We start from the raw sequence: 22,371 nt of genomic DNA on the forward strand, positions 1-22,371 counted from the left end.
CTTTGCTAGGTTTAAATAAAAAAGGGAGACTTTTTTTATAATAACATGTAGGAGCAGAGGTAGCTTTAAAAAAGATGTAATTTCAAGCTGGAAATAGGACTGAGACAAGTCTTGAAAGTAAATATTTAATTACCGGATCAATTTTGATAGAGACCCAGAGTTTGCAATTGATTTCTTTAGCCTCTGCTGAGCCCGTCAGTGAAACTCCTCATTATACTGGTGTTGCTGTGGGTCCCATCAGCAAATAACTTACACTTGTGATTATAATTGATTTTACGTGCTTAAAGTGAAAAGCTTGACATCCCAGAACCAACAGCCTTTCTGTCTTCTCTGATAGTGATAACTATCTTATTTTTGGGTGTAAAAGCAAAATTTTGTGACTGGTCGTGCTGGTTGGGAGAAGCGCTGGTGTGATGATACTTGGCTCTTCACAGGGCAGAAATTAGACAATGTTTACCTTAAGGGCTGTGATATTTAGACAAGAATTCCAAAGAGAATTAGAATAGTGAACTTCATCTAACCAGTAAGTTCGCACGACCAGTGCGTAACTGTAATAAGAAAGTTGATACTTGTTGATTGACAGGAGCCATAGCACTATCTAGTAAAGTCCTACTGCCAGCATTAGTTCACAGGATGATCACAAGTAAATGCAAGGTTAAGGACTAAAAATAAACTCCAGATCTAAAGGATGCCCAGGCATTGGGGTAAATCTGCTTTAGAGCCCAGGGCAGTTGCTGCTTGGTGCCTCTGCAGCAGGCAGATGCCAAGTCCACTTGGCCAAATACTGGGTGATGTGCAGAGGTTTAGAGATATTTTTTTCTCTAGGAAAACATGAATTAGCATGTCATTAAGCAGAAGTTTTGGAAAAATGAAATCATTAAATATTATGAGATGTGATGCTCTCTCGCATTCAGTGATCAGAGATTCTTCTCATAGGAGCTGCCATATTCTCTGTGCCACCGGCACAATTCGGGTGTCCTGAAAAAAAGGTTTTGTCACCATATTTTTCTATATATTCTACACCAAACAATCCAAGTGCATTTTATGAACATCAGTTTGTTCAGTATTGTACAAAGATTATCATCCTTAGGGAGCAGGTGGAGACACCGATGAGCAAGGAGAAGAGGTGAGACACTTCTGGCTATACAGACAATATACATGGTTTCCTCTCAAGCACTATATATATTGGAAAAAAATATATGGTATTAATCTGAATTTAGCTCTCTGTTAGCTCTTGTGACACCAGTAGGGGTGAACATTTTGCTCCCAGATACATGCATAAGAAGAAAATGTGCCTCTTTAGATCACAGGATGTGTGACTAATTTCCCTCAAAACCTTTTGACAAGTCCAAGGTTCGTATGAATGAAAACATTTTCTATGATCACATCTGTATTTTGAAGAGGAATAATCCAGGTCTCAACCCGTGTTTTCTCCATTGCTTACATTGCTATTAAAGATTAATTAGATAAGAAAACAGATGATTACATCACAATGGATAATTTTTTAAATGACCAATCCATTTGTTTTGAGCTTTTTTGTTTGTTTTTAATTATGCTGCTGAGACCATCTGCCTTGTCACAAGCAAAGCAGTCAGTTCTCAACACCAGTGAAATAAATCTCAGTCCAGGGCAATGCAAATTGGGAAGAAGCTCCAGAGAGTGATGCTATTTGAAATAAATTGAGGAGTTATTTTGAAAGCTTGCATGGAAGAATGGAATTTTGCCAACTATTACAATTGGACTTCAGAATAACTGCTGAGTGGGTAATTAGTCCCTCAGGAACACGGGAGTCTGGACAAATGTAAGAGAGAACAAGAGGGGGGGCGAAAAGTGTATGAAGAATTAACTTCAGAAAACAAGTTAGAACATTAGTCACAGGAGGGATATAACTCAACTTTCATTTAACATTTATTTCTGTGATGAACAGAAACATTGTTCTTAACCCCTGTACTGAAGCAGAAGATGGGAACCTTCTATCTTTCTAAGGCAGCTGGAGCTGCTTTATTGAAGTTCATCCTTTTGATAAGAGGGTGAAGGGGAGGGTAAAGGAATGCACTGAACATACCACAAACCCAACAAACGGGACTTATACTTGGGTGGAACAGGGAAAGAAACCAGTTGAGGAACTGGTCAAGATATTACGTAGTGTCATCGTGGTCTTCAGTGACTTCCCCATCAGGAAGGCAGCAATTAGCCAAAGTGTAAAAGCTAATGCCCCCCAACATTTCCTCACAGCCGGTCTACAATGCACAGCCTCATTTTCCCCTCTGCTGAGCAGCTGCGAGGGGGTGATTCACCAATCCAACACGTTGGAGGATCTTGGCATATTTTTGCTGGGTTTACAAAGACTTGATGAAATACAACTGCAAAGAAAACTTGAAGCATGTGATACACTTTTGAGGTTATATAGTGCACATACAGTTGCTCCTGCCCTTCCAGAGCTTCTGATTCATAGTCCTATGCTGTAACTATTGAAATGTAGACTTATTTGTAGAGTTTGCACTTGGTTTTTGTGGTTCATCACTCCCACTATTATCACAACAGCAGTGATTTGCTAACCAGTCCTCTTTGTAGAACAGAACTAGTATTGCTTTGGATGTTTGGTGTTTAGAAAAAATAATGCAGTTCGCATGACTTTGGAGAAGAAGGAAGCTTTGCAAAAACATCTAATATATTCAGGTGTGAATTTACGCAAATGGGTCATATTCACTGAACCGTGTGTCTGGAGGGTTAATAGTAACATCACAGCTGGAGGTTCAGGACCAGACCCCCAGACCTGGATCTTCCCAATTTTGAGGACTTTATACTTTGGCGCCAGCTCGACTCAGTCTCTCTGGAGGTTATAGAGTAATCCTCCCTGCTGGCTCTCATGATATCATTGGCCAAGCGATGGGGTCCCACTCGCCCATTCTGCACTGGTACCCCAGGAGTACTGTCTGTTGGTGCCACTGTGCTGTGTTTCTGACCTGGTGATGCTCCGCTGTGATCTGAGCGAAGGTTACCAGTGTTTTCATGTAGGCATTGTGTTTACCATTTAAGGGCAGTGTAAGGCTCTGGATTCCACCAGTTGGGTCATCCTTTCTGTTTCCCAATTCAATGCAAACGGCCAGACAGGCAGGCGGCTCTTCCTTGAAATCATCTGAATTCTCTTGAGGGGTGTGCCAGTTTCGGGCAGCCATGGTGTTGGCAACGCACGATGTGCACAACGCGGTCGTGGTTGTTTGTTCCTGTAAACATTGTCTTCAAAATCACCATCTCCTCTCAGCACCTTGAGCCGCTGCCCTGGAGTGCTCAGCACAAGAATCCTGCACAAGCACACCCAGCTCTGGCGTATTCCTTCCAGGAGAGGGCAGGGGCACACAGTTTATTGCAGATCCGCTCCTGAACGGGAGCCAGCATTCCTCACGTCTCAGATCTTCCTGCACGTCTTTCAGCCTCTTTTGCTTTCCTAAACTCGGATGAGCAGAGGTGGCTGCTGAATCTCCCCGAAGTGAGTCAATGGGTTTTGTCACATCCACAGACCTGCCTGCCCCTGAGTCATCTGCAGGAGGGATGGCCCTGGCCAGGCTGCTCCCCTTGCTCTTGGACCTCTCCCGATGAACCTCATGTGTCATGTTGGAGACATTGACTTCTGCGCAGCTGCAGGACCGGGGTTTAAACAGCTGAGCCCCAGGTTGTCTTCTTCATCTCACCATTAAGCTGGGGGAGGCAGTGATGAGGCAACTTGTCTGTCCCACCCATAACCCTGCAGAACGGGGTCTGGTTCCCTCAGATGTCCATAATGCTAGCAGGTGCAGCTCTGCTCGTGGGTGCTTTGGCCAATAGATTACACTGCAGGGCTTGTGCATCGAAACCCGAGGTTGGAGCTGGACCTGGTTAAAGATGGCTTAGAGAAATACCACCCAGAAAACCAGCTGACATTTTCTCTCTCAGGATTGTAATGGATAGAAAGGTTGGGAGAAAATCAGAAACTCTCCCCAGCTCCTTCCTGTCTTTAATAGTCCAGTGTTAACATAAAAAATCCTAAAATGAATTTCTTCCAACATATCTCCCTCTAGGCCTATGACTCTGACTTGAAAAGACAACGTAATTTCCAAACTAGTGACAGAAAGAAAAAAAATATAAAATCAATAAGCTGTTGGCCCTGCAGCACAGGTGCCCTTGCAAGGCCAAAGAAATGAAGTCCTGAGATCGCTGTTGCCATTTCCACCTTGTCCTGCAGAACCACAATCAGGGATAAACATATTCTTTGTGTCAATATTTCTGTAGTACCGAGAGAACTTGCAGTCCTTATCTGCGGGTGTCAAGGACTGCTGAGTTAAAGTGAGCGGAACTTTACTGGAGGGTCCGACGAGCTTTTCTGTTCCCTGTGTCCGTGTAACTGTTCTCGTACTGAAAGCTGCAGCCCAGCAGAGCCCGGCTGGACGCAGCCACCAGCTTCGTGGCAAGTGGAAGGGATTAATCCGCAGGAGGATAATTAAAAAAATGTTAAAAAAAAAAAAAAAAGAGAATTTGAAGTTCCTTTTAATTTTTTTTTACCTGATTGTTTTGCTTCTTTCATTGGAAAAAGAGCAGCCTTAATTTTTAAATCACATGGAAATGTGCAAGTGATCAATTCAGCCTGACTAACCCATGTTTTGCCAAGTGGCCGGTTGGCTGGGTGGATCACTAAAAGCTTGCTGCTGCAGTAAAGGGGGAATAGCAGGGGCTGGAGCAGAGCTACCACAGGTGACCTCTAAAGTCAGCACAGCACTTGCCCCGTGCAGCTCAATCCCTCTTTTTGCCCCTCCGTGAAGTTCAAACACTTTGCCTTCCAGGCCCTTCAAAAATGAGAAGTAATTTGTAGCACAGAGCTGCACAAACAACGTACAGAGATGGGAGAAACTGAGGCAGGGAAAATCAGTCTCTGTACAGCCACAGATGGAAAGGCAAAGTGTGGGCAGAGCCAAACAATTCTCAGGTGTAAACCGTCGAGTGCGGAGCAGGTGAGCCTTTTGCTGCCTTTCCCACCTTTAATGGGTCTGTGCTACGTGGCATAATAGCGTGGGGACAACTTTAGCCTATGGTTTCTTTTTAACTTTATAATGCAATGCTATTATCATCTCCAGGAAAATTTTAAAAGGTTTGGATGCTGAGGTTTATTTGCCTTTCCTGACTGCATCTTTAACACACGGTCACCAGACAAAAGGCAATGAAAAGGACCTTAACTTTATGTTAACCCAGTGTTTGACTGGGCTGTAGGAATGCTAGAAAGGTCGCTGGGGCAGGGGAACCAGTTTGACTGAAGCTCTTTCCCGAAAGGTGGCAATGAGAGAATGGAAAATCCCCGGGCACAACCAAGGGACAGAGGTAATAACAGATTTTAAAAGGACTTAACGAAGAGATGAACAGAGGGAAGCAAATCTCTCAGCGATGCCCAAAAAGGATGGGGCAGGGGAAAGGACATGTGTTTTGCACCAGGAATCATGGACTCAGTTTTGCTGCAGTACTAGAGGAAAGAAGCTGATGTGAGACATTGATCACAACTGCACACAAGTCACCCCCAAAAGCCTGTCCCAGCCCAACAGTCATTCCTTGTTCCCATTAAAAAAGTGGAAGCCAAAAGTGATCCGATTTGTCTGGATCTGTGCATTTGCCCTGCTGTTGATAAAACTTGTTGTGTTTCCAAAATCTAAAGCAAAACTTAGATGGGTGTCAATTTGCTTTTGCTGTCACGGGGCTCTGAACAATCAGTCAGTAAATCAGTTCCCAGCTTGAGAAGTGCATTCGGATATCCCAGAGGGATGGAGAAGTGGCCAAGTCAGCCCAGAGCCTGGCACCTGCCACTGCAGCTTGTAGTTCTCAGTTTTGGGTTTAAACCCCAAAGTGAACCTGTGGACTCCAAAACCAGGACTGTGGTTTGAAGCCCTCCCAGCAGACTCACGAGTACAACAAGGTGATCATCCTGGGTAAGAAAATTTGACAGATAAAGTTTCTGCTCAATGTATGTGCTGTTGGGGAGGAACCTGTGGACATGTTTCGCTAAGGACGACCCCAGAGCCGGGCTCCAAGTGACAGAGGCTTTTGCACGTTTTCTCATTATTCTCTGTTGTACAATGATGGGTTGGTGTAGAAGTGAAATTCCTTATGCTAAAGCCAAGTATCAGAAGTTGGGCTGCTATATATCCTGTTCGTTTGTTTTTAATGTTTGTCTCTGGCTAGAGATTTTGTCTGGGCAGAAAAAGGGCACTTTGGATATTTGTCCAATGTATCGTGGTGGCCAACAGCCTGGTCAGGGCAGTGATCTCTGCAAGATTGCTGGACACCCAGAAATGCATAAGGCACAGTCACTGAACATATGTCCTTACTTTGCTGAAGTTCCCTGTGTGCATACCAAAGGGTATCTGGACATACACAACAAGTTTGTGCGTCCAGAACTTGCCACATAGTGCATGATTGAGCTCAGGTCAGGGGTTCATCCGGGATGCTCTAAACTCAATTCCCAGGTATTGTGTGCTGCATTTTCAATTTTGTTTGTTTGTTTCAGGGAAGTCTGGAGAAATACAGAAGCTCTAGTTACACTTGCCTGCTTATTTCCATTGTATTTCACCTCCCAGCGATCGCTGTATTGAACAGATATGATGCTGTAGGGTTCAGTGCAGTTGAAAATCACTCATCCCTGAGCCGAGCAAAGTGACTGTGAATTGAAGTTGTGTTTCTTCATCCCAGGAATATGCTTGGGCTCAGACTCACAAGCTCTTCACCTGCTTTAACAAGTTTCTACCTGGTTGTCGAACCAATGGGTCCATTGCAGATGTGAAAAAGCGGCAGATCTGTGTAAGGTAAATATGGGATTTTGCTGCTTCTCCAGCAATTTAGAGAAAGTTGGGAACTACTGCAACTAAAATACAATTCAATCATCTTTTTCACGTGGAAAAAGAAAATTTAGAGAAACCTCTAATGTGTCCCAATGCATATGTAAGTCATAACAATGATAAAATTAAGATTGTAAGTTTTGGTTGTTTTCACAGTAGTAAACATTGTAAAGGAGTTTCACATCTGTACAGCAAACAATCCAAATTCCATTTAAACCCTGTCTTGAGGGCTTGGGATTTTAGCTGCATCTAAATCCCATGCTCTTTGCATTGCATCAAGCTCAGTTTCACCTACTCGGGGAACAAAGGGGTTTTAATTGAGAGAAAACAGCAAAGCAAGGTTTGCCAAAAATCTATTTTGGGTAAAAATGTTTAAGGCCAGAGTTTTTACCGATGTAATGCTTCTTACATCAGGGAAGTCACACTAATGCAGGGTTCGGCCCTGATGTTTTTGTATATAGAGTATGTAGGACGTTGATGAGCGTGTATTTATGCATTATTCATTGAGATAACATGGAGAGGAAGAGCAAGGTCTGTGCATGAGAGCAGAGCCCTGAGCACCCCGGGTCCTTCGGTGATACCCACCAGGGTGAGGTTCCGCCACAGACATTCGGTTTGACCCTCTGTGCCTCAGTTTCCCCCATAAAATCATCAAATGGGGATAATACTTAATTTTTCCTGCAGCACAGCAATTTGCAGCCCTGAGGCCCACAGTCTCTCAGTAGGAGAATAGGAACAATGTTCTGTCCCATGTAACCCTCAAAAAGGTGCACAGACCTCTTGTCACAAGCTTGTATTCTGTTATCATGAGTGAACCTTCCCCAGGACCTGAAAAATGAAAAACGGAATTTGGAAAACCACTGACTGAGCAGAGAAACCTCGCTGCTGCTGCACCTGGCAGCCCTGCACGCTTCCTCAGCTGGGCTTCACCTCTGCAGGGGTCAAACATGGATCCTGATCCATGCCAAACGTGGCATAACAATAGTATATATATATATATATATATATATTTAGTATATGCATTTACATGAAAAACTAGCAATGTCTGTAGTAACGCTGCTGAGGGACCCCAAGCCCCAATACTTCCTAGCATGCTGGAAATCACCCATCACGCTCCAGCAGGCAGGTGGGAACGGGGCAGGAGCCGGGGCGTGCAGCACGCAAAAGGCATGGGACATGCTTGCACCCCTCCAGGGGCTTGCAAATCTCCAGGGACTTCCACATCTCCAGGAGCCTCTATGTATCCAGGGGCTTGCATACTTCCAGGGGCTTGCAACCCTCCAAGAGCCTCTACGTATCCAGGGGGCTTGCACGCTTCCAGGGGTTTGCAAATCTCGGGGGACTCGCACGTCTCAAGGAGCCCCTCCATACCCAGGGGCTTGCACTCTTCCAAGCGTGTGCACCCCTCCAGGGGCTCGCGCATTTCCAAAAACGTGCACGCCTGCAAGGGTCTGCACCGTTCCAGGAGCCCGCACGTCCCGGGGGCTCGTCCCTGCGCTGCCCCTCCCGGGTACCGCCCCGGGGGCCGGGCCGGGCGGTGCGGCGGTTCCCATTGAGGCCGGTGCCGGGCCGGCCTCCGCCGCGGCGGGGCCAATGGGGGCGGCGGACGCGGTCGAGCCTCTCCCCGGCCTCCCCCGCCGGGAGCCCGTCCTGTGAGGGGGATATAGTACTACGGGAGCGGGGCCGCGCTCCGCAGCCGCGCACCCGCCTCCCGGGGGAGCTGCGCCCGCCTCCCGCCGCTCCGCGCTCCGCTCCCCGCCGGGGCTCCTTCTGCTTGTCGTGGGGTCTTCTGCGTCTTGTTGTTGCTGTTCTATTTTTTTTTTACTTTTTAATTTCCATAATTATTTTTGCTTTTTATTCTTGTATTTGTGATTTTTTTTTTTTACTCCAGTTGTTTTTTTTGCATTCTTCTGAGCGTTCTTTGCATTTTTTCCCCGCCGTCCCCGGCTTGCAGAGGAGTTCAGGTAAGGGTGTGCGAGGGCCGCGGAGGTTTGCGCGGGTGCGCGTCCCACCAGCGGAGCCCCCGCTGCCGCAGCACCGGTGGCCGATGGGGGGGCTGGTGGTTGTTTGTGCCGCTGCTGCCCGGCCCCGGGGGGGGATAGAAGGTTAAATCCCCCCCGCCCTGGGTGCAGCAGGGGGGGCCGGGCTGCGGCCAGCGCTGGGGGGGCTATTTTCAGGCTGGAGCTGTGCTATGGTGTGACAGGCGGGGGGGGGTGGGTTACTCTTGGACATCGTGAACTGGGGACCACGGCGAGGGGGGGAGCTCGGGCCCCCAAACTCTCCTGAAGAGGGATGGAAGGAGCAACAATAAAAATAATAGCACACCTCCCCCCCTCCCCACCCACAACAACAACAGCAAAATCCTCCAAAACAAACAAGCAAACGCTTTGCAGCCGTGGAAACCTGGCGGTGCTTGTTCTGGGGTGGGAATTGCCCGCTCCCCGGGCCGGTTCTGCTACCCGGCTGATGCCCCCGCGTTATTTCGGGGCAGCCCGGGGTGCAAGAGGCAGCGGGGGGACTGTCGGTAGCAGGGGGGGCACCGCCGGTGCACGCTGCAGGTAAAGTGCATCTTCTTGTGGAAGGCAAGATTTGGAGGTCGAGAGGGGGTATTTTCCAGAGAATAAGGCTTTGAGAATGTGACTGCAGCTTCCCAGAGGCGGTGGGGTTGGAAAGAAACTGGGAGACCCTCAACAACCCTCTGTTTTCCCCTCCCCATGTCCGGGGAGCAGCGCAGCCACGTTGCAGAAGGCATGAGAGCCGATGGCTTTCCTTTCCTATTTCTTTCCTTTATTTTCCCTGTGCATTTCTATTTTAATTTCTTAGAAACACCGGGCCTGGTTCGCTCCCTGGTTTCTGGCTCTGTCTGTGGAGCAGGAGTCGGCCTGAACAGATTTAAAATCTTTTAGGGAACAAGGGAAACCATAGATTAGTGCTAAACTCGGAAGAGCTGTAGCAGTGTACATGGGAAATGACTGTCAGCGTATCTGAGCCCATAGAGCGCTGTGTGATCAGCTGCCCTGGACTGACTGTCCAGAAATGACAGGCTGGGAAATACGGCCTTGTGTTTCGACAACTTCCCAGGACTTAACATTTTAATGTTACTCCGAGTCAGAATGCGCCTTCTCTGTTTTCTGTTTTGTTTTGGGTTTTTTTTTGTTGTTGTAGCTGTTATTTTTTTTCAGCTGGTGATTAGATGGACAGGTTTTAAACAGAACAACATGTTTCTGGCAGAAGGGACATCATAACAACCCAGGGAACTCTTAAAAGTTGGAGACCGCGGTGCTGCCATGTGCTATTGAGCAGCTGCTGTATTTCACTCCAGAAGGGGCTGTTTTTCAGCAGCTCAGGCACTGAGGTCCCTCTGTAGGTGCTTACATTTCTAGCTTTTTGTTTGTTTTTGAATCTTCTGGCTTTGGCTGTGTCTTCAGGCAAAATAGGGATGAAAGCCCTTTGGTTGTTAGCCTGGCCTTTGGGATAAAATATAGCTTCAGCTCGATCCTGCATTCCAGGCATTCCCCAAAATCTTCTTGGCTGCTCTGCAAGTTTTGAGAGAGCACAGAAAGCAGATCTGGCCCGTAGTGTGCCTGGATCTGTTTGCCTCTGACAGTCCCCTGCCTTCTCAAAATGACTCTGGTAACACCGGGTGACATTGCTCCATGTCAAAAGAGATGGGGATAAGCACGCTGGCTGTTTGCTGCTGGGATACGTTACTCGCAGCAGTTGCTAGGAGTTTGTTGGGTTTTTTCCACCTCCTTTCAGCCCTTATTCAAATGAGGATTTAGTTCTATTCCCAGTGAAATATAAAGATATTTTGGTAATGTGGCTTCCTAGTTCCTAGGCATTTAAAGAAAACTTGAACTGTTTTTTTCTTAATAACTTTACCAACTGCTTTTGGTGCGTGATCTTTCCCTGCACGTAAAGAGCACGCCAGCTTTTCTTAGAAAAAAAACACATAGCAGTCCAGATTTCACTCACAGCACCGTTCTTCAGCAGTTCTAGCTGGAACGATACAGACATAGGAGGGAAGATCAGAAACCATCTGAGGGCAGGTGCCCCTTTCTGCCCCACATTGCGCTGGGCAGTCACCAGTTTTTGGTGCAAGATAGAAACAAGCTGCTAGGGCGAGTTCTTACGGGAAGCCAATACAGACTTCTCCGAAGCAGATTGTGTTTTCTATTTCAAAACTGGGACTGGCTCAGCTGGAGGAGCTCTCTGTCAACACAGAGATTTAAAAAAAAAAGGAAGTCATGTGTTAGAAGTCATTTGGCTCTTTTGACTTTTCACTTTTACTATAAGAAATGATTATAGGCTAAGGTCACAAGACAGAGCCGCTAACCTCTGCTTGAACTTCCTCGTGTTCGGCACATGTGGGTATTTCATTATCAGTTCAGAGCTGACTGGCGGGCCAGGCATACCAGGAAAATATGCAATCTTACTTTTAAGTCAGTCTTTCAACCTGCCTCTACTTCCTCCACATGCCTATGATGGAGGAAGCTGTATCTTTAAGAAATGTTTGGGGTTTTTTCCTTGTGAAATATTAATAGATGCTGCCATTGGGATGGAGCTCTTTAAGGGTGTTGTGTAAAAATACCTCGCTCTGCGTTCGTTGCAGCACGGAGCGCATAGACGCCTTGTGATTTTTCTCCAGAGATGGCAAAGACGGGGCAAATTTTTGGAGATGAGGCAGCAAGGATGCTCTGCAATAGCAGTGACAAGCATCCCCTTCCCTGCACAAAACTGGGAGCTATTGACTATTCATGGCAAAGCGTCCGAAGCGCAGCGGCAGAGCCTGTGGAAAATGACAGCGTGTAACAAGATTGACTGGCATTTCCTTCACGCTGGGTCACATGCCTCCTAATTCACACACACACAAAACCTCATAGGCTGATCAAATGACTCCTATCTCTGCAGTCCGCATACCTTCCACAGAAAGAGTTGTTTTATTATGCACATGTACAGCTCTGTTTTCAATCAGTCACCTTGAGCGAATGACTGAGGGCCAGTGTTTGCTCCGTCTGGAGGTCCCTGCGATTGCTCTCCGAGGGGCATATTCTCCCTCTGTAAGCAATTTTTATTTTTCCTCTGGGTGGGGGGCAAAACCAAAAAAGAAAACAAACATGCAGATACCCCTCCTACCTTCCCCTCCCCAGAAACCTTTCTAAGAAGTTTGATCGGCTTAACTGGGAAAGTGCAGGTTGGTGGCTGCTGTCGGTGAGCATCGCGGTGGGCTCGTTTCCCAACCCCCCCCCCAGGGACGATGGATTTTGCTGCGGTGGCTCCGTGGGGTTGCAATGGGATTGCGGCTCACGTGAGTGGGGGCTTGCGGGATGCTGCCCACTTGCCGCTTTATCACGGTGCGGGGGACACCGGGAGCACCGCTGCCCGCCGTGGGTTCGGGATGCTGGGGATCCCTGCAGACCCCCTCCTAGTTTAGGAACTAGCAGGAGGTTCAGATCACCCCAACCTCCGTAGGCAGAGAGAGGGGAGGATGGAGCGGTGAGTGAAACCGGCCGCCAGCTGCCATGCCAGGGCAGGGTAATTAGCTCAGCGCAGCGCCAGCCTTATTAGGGGCAGTGCAGGTGCTGGTGACGTTGGCACACTGATTCATGGCATCTGGAGGGGAAAATCCGCCTAGTAAATGCTGAAGCACAGTAAATATTTTTGGCTCCTGACAGATTGGTCCTTGCATTATGCTGATTAGCCTATATTTGTGGAACCGAGGAAGTTAAAAATAAGGTTGGTGGAAAGCTACAAGATAAGGAAAGGATTTGCATTTTATGGCCGCCAGCAATAAACTTCTTTTTTTATTTGTTTTTCTAGATGGTAAGAATTTCAACACTTCATTTTTGTTTTCTCTCCCCATTCTCTCCCATGGCTCTGGGTTTCACTGTTAGGTGAAAGCCCATGTTTTTTTTTCTGTTCCCAATAATATTCTGGAAGGGAGCTGTAAATCTAGAGCGTGTTCAGTTGGGAAACGATTTCTGAAAGGTTTCTTTTGCAAATACATGGTGCAATCCTGCAAAATGCTTTGTCCCTGGCAGTCCTTAGGGGGTGGTACAGACGTATCAAAGCGTGTAGCAGCGTGTGTACTCAGCGAGGCTGGTTGCTTTGGACTTTCCCGTGAGCTAGAGGGCTTTATGAGCCTTAGTTCGCGGAGATAAATGATTAAACCAACTTCTGACTGTTGCTGTTTTGTTTTCCTACACTCAGGCTCTCACCTGAACTTTTGCTGCGTGGTATATGCTGTTGGGATAACCCTAGGAGATAGCTCAGGAATGGTGGATCACTTGCTGCCTACTGATGAATCCTTTTCATCTACAAGATCTTCTCTTGGATACTTTGGGGACATGACAGCAGGGGTGAGGTCCTACCAAATGTTGCCCTCTCCCCTGTCGGAAGATGACAGCGACTCGTCCAGCTTTTGTTCTTGTTCCAGCCCTGACTCCCAGGTGCTCAGCTCCAGCTATGGAAGCACATCCAGTGCGGAAAGTCAGGACAGTATCTTAGACTATTTATTGTCCCAGGCATCTTTGGGCAACGCCGCTGCATCATGGTGGGACAAAAGGAGACTTCAGCCGATAGTGAAAGAGGAGTACTTTAGGTTGCCTGAATTTGCTGTGGATATGGAAGACTCTGGACCATTTCAGCCCACGCTTGAGGAAATTGAGGAGTTTCTGGAGGAGAACATGGAGTTGGAGCTCAAAGAAAGACCTAAAAGTGAGACCAAGGACTTGAGATCTTGCAGCCAAGTTTCTGTTGCTTCGCTACAGCAGAAAGACCATATGTTACCCAGCGCTAGTTTAAAAGAGAGCAAAAATGAACAGTTGAGCAGCTCAACGGAAGGTGGCCAAGCTTCAAATGGGGGAATGTCCCTGGAGAATGGGATACCGGTTATGCTGCAAATTCAGCCTGTACAGATCAAACAGGAGTCCAACACCAGCTCTAGTTCCCAAGGACCAGCACAAGAGAACGTTAAAATTGCACAACTCCTAGTCAACATCCAAGGACAGACATTTGCCCTTGTGCCTCAGATAGTTCAGTCATCCAATTTGAACTTGTCCTCTAAATTTGTCCGCATTGCTCCCGTCCCCATCGCCGCCAAGCCAATTGGGCCAGGAGGCATGATCCAGGGTCAGACAGGAATCATCATGGGTCAGAAATTTCAAAAGAACCCTGCAGCAGAACTCATTAAAATGCACAAATGTTCTTTTCCTGGTTGTACCAAGATGTACACGAAAAGCAGCCATTTGAAAGCCCACCTGAGGAGGCATACAGGAGAAAAACCTTTTGCATGCACGTGGCCGGGTTGCGGATGGAGGTCAGTATTGGGGTGCAGCACTGTCCTATCCCCCATACCCTTTTTTTTTGCTCACTCAACTTAACTTGCCGAGCGAGTAGGTTTGCACTCTGATTTATTGTTTCTATTCCTATAACTTGTTCGTTTGGCTTGAGAATTAAGACCTTACCTTTTTCCTGTTAGCTGGTCCAGGGGCTTTGATAAATTAAATAGCAACGCATCACCTGCTGGCACCAGCTGTTTAAGTGTCTTAAAAAAACCTCAAAGCATCCCACTGTAATTTGTGTTTCATTCCAAGAGGGTCAGATTAAGCTCGTTACTGCAGGCAGTACCTTGAGGTCACATTGGTCTGGTTGCAACACAGCAGCTGCAGCAGATGCTTGGCTGGTCCCAGCTGAGGGCTGGAGCTGGAGTAGATGGTTTAGGGCAGAATCCCTGTGTGCGGGGCTGGACGTGATCACCGAGGGGCTGTGACAAGCGAGCGGCGTTCAGAGCAGCAATATTCTGTGCGGTTTCGTGGAAAATGAGCTCCATCCCACTCCTCCTGGAAGTGCTGGCTGTGACACTCCAGCATGCTTGGGGGTTTATTCTCTGCATTGATTCAGAAAAAAAAGCGTGGGTGCCACTCAAAGTTGCTAAAAGCTGTCAGATGTAACAACATAACCAGAAGGCTGAGGTGGAGTTAAGCATCGCTTGAATGAAAGATTGCAGGTTTGATTGAGCAAAACATTTCACAGAGGGTCTCTCTTGATTTTTGTTTTGTTTTTTAAAAAATTATTTTTAACACTTGTTGAAAAATTAAAACTTCTTTAAAAAACATCAACTTTTTATTTTAAGGAAGCTTTGGTGGAAGCCTTCCCCCCTCTTTCCAATTAGTTGTGTTACTAGCCTGCCTGCTGATGAGCATTAATACAAAGCACTACAAATTATGATGGGAGAAAACAAAACCTTAACTCCTTTCTATTAAATTAAACCAGATTTCTTTCAAATAATATCCTACAGAGCTTCAGTGAGCAATGTCTAATGAGGAAATGGGTTGTGAGCATGGGGAACAGACGAGGTAAAAAGTAACAGGAGAGGATTGTGTAAAAATGCAAGTATGTGAGCCATGCAGCAGTTAGAGATGGCTGGATTGGTTTGAGGGAAAAGGTCACAAAGGGGCTGAATCCTCTGCTCCCCAACTGGGCCAGTTTGAAGTTTGCCTCTTGGCAGGATTGAGGTGATCAATGCAATTGATTTATTTGATTTTTGTTTTTCTTCCCCGTTTCAGTTTATGGTGGCTCTGCAAACTGGTGGTGATTTTCTAGCTTTTCGTGCTGCTGGCACTTCTCACCAGCCGGGCTCAGTGTCTTGCTGCTCAGGATGCTCTGAAATTAAAGCCACGTTATTTAGCTGATTGGTCCCATCAGCCGCAGGCTGGTTTGCTCCTGACCTGCAGCGGAGCCACTCGCTCCTCATTTGGTTGCCAGAGTACGTGCGCAGAGGCAGCAGATGTGGCTTCTGCCTGTGGGTGTCATGCTGCTTTTCCTTTGCTTTTCCTTTGCTTTTCCTTTGCTTTTCCTTTGCTTTTCCTTTGCTTTTCCTTTGCTTTTCCTTTGCTTTTCCTTTGCTTTTCCTTTGCTTTTCCTTTGCTTTTCCTAGGATGTGAGCAAAACTCTCTTTTTTCTTTTGGCATGACAAATGCATGTGGCATGTGAGAGTTTGTCTGATCTCCACTGGGATTTATACCAGCGCTGCCAGTGACTTTTGTGGCTCAGGATCAGGAGCCCGAGGTGTTGCCTGTAGGTGACCTTCTGTAGCTCTGTCTTACCACAGAGCTGGTGTTTTCCAGGCTGCAGAACCAAGGGGAACATTTAGGAAGAATATTAGGTGGTAAGGGGTGGAGATGGAATTTACATCGGGGTCCCTGCATCTTCCCATCGGTACAGCAAATGGTGTGGATCAAAAGCAGGACACAGGTGTAAGGTGAGATAAGAGAAGTGCAGGTCCCATGATCGGGAGCACACTGAACCGTCACCCTCAGCCAGCCACAACTTTTTAAAGATGAGGAGCCCAATAGGGATAAGCAATTAATCACCTTAGCTATGAGGAGCACATGTCTTGTCCATAAACAGCTGCTGGAAGGGCTTTTCAAACTCTCTATTGCTCTTGTTGCATTTCACAGCCCAGGCTGGTTCCCCCATCCCCAACACCCCCAAACTCTGGAAGGGCTCTGCTGGGAGGGGGGGTTTAGCCATCAGTGGAGGCTGTTTCCCTCACTCCCAGCAATCAGCCCCGGCCTGACATTCCTGCACATCCCCTACACGCTGCTCCCACATCAAAGGCCAGACCCAATTGAGCGCTGAGTTACTCAGTCCCCTTTCATCAATAAAACATGTTTACCTTTTCCAGAAGTTCAGCGAGAGCTGTGATCTCACATGACTTAATGCATCTGGACTCTCTGTTTGCTTGCAGTTTTATATCATCTTGGATGGATTTAAGCACTATAACACTGCTGGGCTCTGCTTTTCGCTCTCTTTTCTCTGCATTCTTGTGCTTGCGTATTTATTTTTTCACCAAAGACACTTAAGATCTGACCTCACTGAAGATAGCAATTTCAAAAACAAAACACAGTGTTGCCTAGCACAAAGTAGCTGAGCTGTCGCGGGGTTAAAGCTTTCCCAGCTCTCTTGGCAGCCCTTCTATGACAAAGTTGCACGCTTTAAATGCACCAAGGTAGGGGTGTGCACACAGCAGACCCTTTTGCTAACCCCCCGGGACAGCTGGAGAGCCCCAAGCACCTCCCTGGAGGAGGGTGAACCCTGCTTGCTCGTGCCCTTCTTTGGCACGGGGCAAGAGCTGTTTTCTGCAGGCAGCAGCGAGGCGTTCACAGTGGCCGGTGACCCGCTGTGGTCGATAGCCCACTGTACCGATCGGCGCGCTGATCCGTGTCACGCCAGCTTATACCTTTGGCACAGGCAGCCTCTGGCTAGTCCTGGTCCTGAGACAGGCTGGCCAAAAAGCTGAGCTGCAGCGTGGGCCGGTCCCCAGCAGCTGTGTTATGGCGCTGAGCAGAAGCTCTCGCTTTCCCTCCCGGGCACAGCGGTTTGCAAAGCTGCTGTTCCCGCAGGGCCTGGGGGATGAGGCAATAGAGTTGAAGTGCTGTCCCACATCTTCTGGCTGGAGGTGCTTCCCCATGGCTGGCTCTGCAAGTGACAGTGTGTGATAAAAGCTTTGCTTGGTTTGTAGGGAGGGTTTAAAGGCTTTTAATATGTGCATGGGAGGACCACGCATGGGACAGATCAGGGCAGGCGTCCCGCGTTAGACTTTTTTTGCTGGTGCTGTGCAGAGGGGTTTGCAGGAGGTGCTGATTTGGGGATAGGCAGGGTGAATCTAGAGCCTCCTCGCCCCTGCAGAGAGGAGCATCCTGAGTTGGTCCCAATGGCTGGTGGCCATGGTAGGGACCATGGAGTACCAGGCTGAAGCTATTGACCTTTCTTGCCCTGTGAGCCATGTATCAATGTCTTTGTATGGCCAGGAGACACAGAACATGTCCTACATCAGGGAGTTCTACAATTTCTCTCCAAGGGAGATGCAGTCATGGGTTCTTTGGGGTCCCACCAGATAAGAGGTTGAAGGAGGCTCTTCTAGTTGCTGTGGGATTGCCCAGATCCCTCCACCTTCCTTTTGAAGGAGGAATCCTTCTGTAAATGGCAGTGATTTGGGATAGTGAGGTGTTCCTTGGAGGTGCCTTTCTGTTGCTTGGATTTGATATTCCACTGGCGATTATTTGCAGTTTTCTTGGGATGATCTTGGTGCCGGAACATGCTGCAAATATCATTTCACTGCAGAGCCAGGCCACCAGATCCTCCCAGCTTCCTTGTCCTAACCTTTGCGTTGTGTTTTTGTAAACACACCAACAGCTTGAGGTTTATTTCTGTGGGCTCTGTAAGCTGATCTTTCTGTGACTGCTGGGGAACAGTATTGCAACATTCCTGCCTCTTCAGCTAAGGACATCGTTATGAGGCAGAGTGTATTTTTATTCGATGAACTCATCCGAGCTCCCGGGGTATGAGCAGAGCTGCTCATTCCTGACATGTGCCCATTTCTTCCCCACCATCCATGCAATTCCCATCAAAATGCACTTGCAGAGCCCTTGTGCAGGATTAGCCATGTGCGACTGCACTTCTGTTCCAGACCTCAGTGACCAAGGACATGGGATGAGGCAACCCCGCCACATCTGGTTTTACTCCTTTGGCTGATAAGCCTGTATATAGGCGGATGGGTCTTTGCAAAGGTGCTTTTCCCTGACTGCTGCCTCTTTTCCCTGGATGTGGTTGCCCTCACAGGCAACAGGTTTGTTCCTTCCCCAGCTCTGAGTCCTGCTGAGGGAGTTTGCACAGGCAACATCCCACCTTCTCGAGAAAGAGACTTAGTCCCACTTGTCCGTAGCTCTCCAAGAGCATCCCTCCAGGAATGCGGCACTGGGACTAGCTCACTAAGGACTTGGGAGAAATCCCTGGTCCTGCTGCTCCCAGGTCTAGACTGTGGTTTTGGGAAGCCATGGCTGGGAGAAGCAGGGAAGCTAGAGAAAGCAAACATGCAGGTACTGGGGGAGAAGAGAAACCTCTGTTGTAGCCTTTACGAAGAAGATGTGTCACTGACAAGGAACAGGTTGGTGGCTCCATTAGACCTGAACACTCTCTGGGTTGCATCCCTGGACTGAAGAGCTGTGGGAACTGGGGAAACCATTCCTAGTTTCCCAGTGCCTGTGCTCTATTCCTCAGCTGGCGGGCGGTGATCAGAGCTAATTAAAACCGTTATGTGGAAACTTATTTTTCTTGCATGAAGGACTTATTCATAGGAGCCCAGTAGTCCTGTTTTCCCCCTTTCCTAAAAACAGCGTATTCACTCTGGTGGTGATGTGTTATTTTGCTCCAGAAGGGCACATTTTTCTACATGTTGTTTCCCCCATTTATTCAACTAGCACCCATGACTTCATTTATTTATTGTAAATAAACAGCTGATACCATTTCTTGCAAGCTCTCTTTCTGTGCTGCTCTTTGTTACTGCTCTGGCAACAAAACACTTAATTGCCCTTTGTCAGGCAGCGAATTTTTTGTACCCATCTGGACAGGGCTGTTTTAGTGTGACATTATTAATTAACCCTGTGGCTCCCAGTTACGTCCAAGCTGAAAATAGAACCAGGCCCACTGTTAGGACCAAAGGATTAGCTGATTTGGGTTCAGTAAAGCCCAGTGGATTCGCAATGGCTATTTGGGGATTTTTCTGTGGAGATGGAAAGTGGGAAATACCCCAAATTGAAATCACTCTGGGAGACAGTTTTGGTAATTAAAGGCTCAATCTTTATTTCAATTTACCCATGAAGGGACTATGCTAATGGCCATTGGGGCCCACCTGGATTTCTGCTGTTTCGATGTTGAGCATCTCTGGTATTGGGATGTTAATGTCTCTTTATGGGAGCACATACAAAAGCCAATTTTTCAGCAGGATCTGATAAGCCATGTAACTTCTGGGCAGCTCTGTTGGGCTGTTATCTGGGGTCTATCTCAAACTAGATGCAGTTACTGGATGTTTGTTGTGCTGGTGCCAGTGGGAGCTTGGGGCAGACCTCATCTGCAGGATGTTGGTTGGTATCTCTCCTCAAGAAGGGTCCATGCTTGGATTTGCAGGAGAGAGCATGTGGGACAGGCTTTGGAAGGAGGATCAAGAGCAGCGCTGGTTTTTGTTGAGCTGTACCCATGTTATTGAGTTTAGGGCAAGATTAGTACAAGCGTTGCCTTTGTGCATTGCTCTGAGTCCAGAGTTGATATGGAGTGAGGTTGATAACTGTGTGTTTCCATCACTGGTTGGGACCAGACTGGCCCCCTTGTGTCCCTTTCAGTTTGTGTGTTTGGGCTTTGCCTCAAGTGGAGTCTCTCAGTGGCCTGAGGGGACTTGTTTTTCCTGTTCTGAGAGACATAGCAATGTAAAAAAAAAATTAAAATAATTAAAAATCTGAAAAGTCTTCTCATCTCTTGCAGGTTCTCCAGGTCAGATGAGCTGTCCCGGCACAGGCGCTCCCACTCGGGGGTGAAACCCTACCAGTGTCCTGTCTGCGAGAAGAAGTTTGCTCGAAGTGACCATTTGTCCAAACATGTCAAGGTGCATCGGTTTCCACGAAGCAACCGTTCCGTCCGCTCCGTGAACTGATTGGCCCCGCTTGCCCCTTCCCGCCCAGCCGTCCTACAACAGCCGATGACAGCACTTTGTTCACTATATTTCTAGTGATAATTTATTTGTCTCCACAGAACAGTCAATGCTGTTACTCGATACCACCATGTCTGAGTGTCTCATGTCCTTTAAAGAAGATTTTAGAATGAAGTTCTTTTTGGGTCAGGGGAGGGGGGTGCTTCTTCCTTGCTGTATTTTTTTTTAAGGATGTTATTTTCCTTTCCTTCTACCTTTCCCTCCTTTGCTGCTGCTGCTTTTGGAAATTGCAGTGTTTTATTTTTAGCTGTTTTCTGCTGCACAGGAAAATGTAAGAGTTGCTTGCTGCTAGTTAATTATAGCCCTGGCATTCCTGAGGGCTTTGCTCATGTGCAGGCCATTCATTGTGAGTTTTTATTAAGCTGCTCTATTTGTCCAGTTTGGAAACAGCAAATTCCTTTTAAAACGAAAACAACTCCTTTGTTTTTTGGGTTGCCTGAGCCAAGGATTTGTAGGGGCTGGCCATAGGAGAAGGAACAGTGGGAGCTGGGGACGGGGCAAGCAAGGCGTGAAGAGCATTGGAATGTGCCTCTCTGATTTCCCCAGCTCACGTTTACCTTTTCCTTGGCTAGGGCTATATATAAATATTTATGTATATATATTCATACATATATATTTCTAAGCAAAGGCATACCCCAAGCAAACCCAGAAGCTCAGGCTGGATGAAATGGCTTGGAGCGGAGCCTTTTGCTGTGGCTGAGCATGTCCCATGTGCAGCTTCTCCTGTCCCGTGCTGCTGTGGGGCTGAAGGGATGCCCATACCTAGAAGGAAACGCTGCTTTCCTTTGACCCTGGTTTGCAGCACCCACTGTCTTTAGCAGAAGAGCTGTTGTCTAGCACGTAAAGCAGCAGGAAGCCGTTCTTGAGAAGTGAGCCCTGGACCAGGCTGCCCAGAGCTGGTGTGGAGTCTCCTTCTCTGGAGACATTCAAACCCACCTGGACACAATCCTGTGTGATCTGTTCTGGCGACCCTGCGTTAGCAGGTGGGTTGGACTGGATGATCTCCAGAGGTCCCATCCAGCCCCAACCAGTCTGGGATTCTGTACCAGCTGAGCTCTGTTTCTGCCTTTGCTTTTGTCCTCTGGTGTGATCTTGGGGGAGAAACCAGAGCACCAGCCCTGGAGGTGCCTGGTGAGCACGGGGCATCCTGAGCATCCATGGCGAGTCACCACCTCGCTGGTTGGAGCTGTCTCCGTTTGTCCACTGTCCTGCAGGGTGTACCTGTACCCAGGGGAGGGTGGGAGGCATCATGGCCTGGTGGGACAGCACCGTGAGATCTTCTGTCCAAGCGTGATCTTCAGCGCTAATCCTCCCCTTCCCAACAGCCATGTCAGAGCTCCGTGCAGCTGGGGTGGGCGAATGGGTGAGAACAGTAGCCAAAAGAAACAAATTTGTGTAGTAGCTGGCTAAGAAGGGAATTCGAACAAATAATCAGATGGTAGCAGGCAAATGATTTTGTTTGTGTTTCTTCTCGTTGCTTTGTTTTTCCTTTTGAACTCTGGTGATTGTAAGAAGCTTTAGAAAAAAATAGAATTCAGTAATTAGGCACGATTTTATAATGGATGTTAGATTTCCTTTCCATTCGCAGGCGGCATCTGTTTGTCTTTTTGTTGGCAAAATGGGAAATAGGAAACTGCGATTGTAGCACTAGGCAGAGCAGGGGCCCACGCTGTGCAAGAGCAGCAGGTCTGGCTAAAGCGAATGCATTCCTTTTGTCCTCTAGAAATTAATATAAATGAACTATCATCTATTGACTGGTTTATATCACATCCTATGAATGTATGTAAATAAAACTGTACATAGATGCATATCTATATAAAATATCTTTTAATAACATATCAAAATTTGTGTAAATTGGAAACAAAAATACCTATAAAGCCAGTGTACATAAGTTACAATTCTGTATATTTTCTTTTGTTCTTCATAAAAATATATTTACTTTGACAATAAAATGAAAATGGAAATTTTAAA

General features: G+C 47.3%; 2 protein-coding genes across 5 annotated transcripts in view; one reads left to right on the forward strand and one right to left on the reverse strand.

The window, feature by feature from the left end:
- CFAP100 (cilia and flagella associated protein 100) overlaps positions 1-3,179 on the reverse strand; it is a gene marked incomplete at its 5' end in the record, with an annotated part of 29,177 nt that extends 25,998 nt beyond the window's left edge. Inside the window, 1 exon segment of the mRNA XM_082060356.1 lies at positions 2,967-3,179. Coding sequence (XP_081916482.1) covers positions 2,967-3,179 — 213 coding nt within the window.
- A 5,279-nt stretch (positions 3,180-8,458) lies between these two features.
- On the forward strand, positions 8,459-22,371 carry KLF15 (KLF transcription factor 15). 4 transcript variants are annotated; one of them, XM_082059946.1, is made up of 3 exons: positions 8,459-8,818; positions 13,065-14,172; positions 20,175-22,371. In XM_082059946.1, exons 2-3 carry the CDS (start codon positions 13,130-13,132, stop codon positions 20,341-20,343), a joined length of 1,212 nt encoding a protein of 403 aa, XP_081916072.1. In that variant the 5' UTR covers positions 8,459-8,818; positions 13,065-13,129; the 3' UTR covers positions 20,344-22,371. The 4 variants fall into 4 exon arrangements, with proteins under 4 accessions (XP_081916072.1, XP_081916070.1, XP_081916071.1 ...); XM_082059944.1 differs by lacking the exon at positions 8,459-8,818 and adding an exon at positions 11,431-11,914; XM_082059945.1 differs by lacking the exon at positions 8,459-8,818 and adding an exon at positions 12,569-12,590.

Source organism: Streptopelia decaocto (genome assembly GCF_964273445.1).
Source record: "Streptopelia decaocto genome assembly, chromosome: 8".
In the NCBI taxonomy this organism is placed as follows: Eukaryota; Metazoa; Chordata; class Aves; order Columbiformes; family Columbidae; genus Streptopelia; species Streptopelia decaocto.

What these genes read in the sequence shown, in the direction of transcription:
- KLF15 (XM_082059943.1), top strand. Translation starts at nt 12,632, where the DNA reads ATGGCCGCCAGCAATAAACTTCTTTTTTTATTTGTTTTTCTAGATG. An exon ending in TTTATTTGTTTTTCTAGATG is followed by an intron (nt 12,678 to 13,064) that starts GTAAGAATTTCA and finishes TCCTACACTCAG; the next exon opens with GCTCTCACCTGAACTTTTGC. An exon ending in TGGCCGGGTTGCGGATGGAG is followed by an intron (nt 14,173 to 20,174) that starts GTCAGTATTGGG and finishes CATCTCTTGCAG; the next exon opens with GTTCTCCAGGTCAGATGAGC.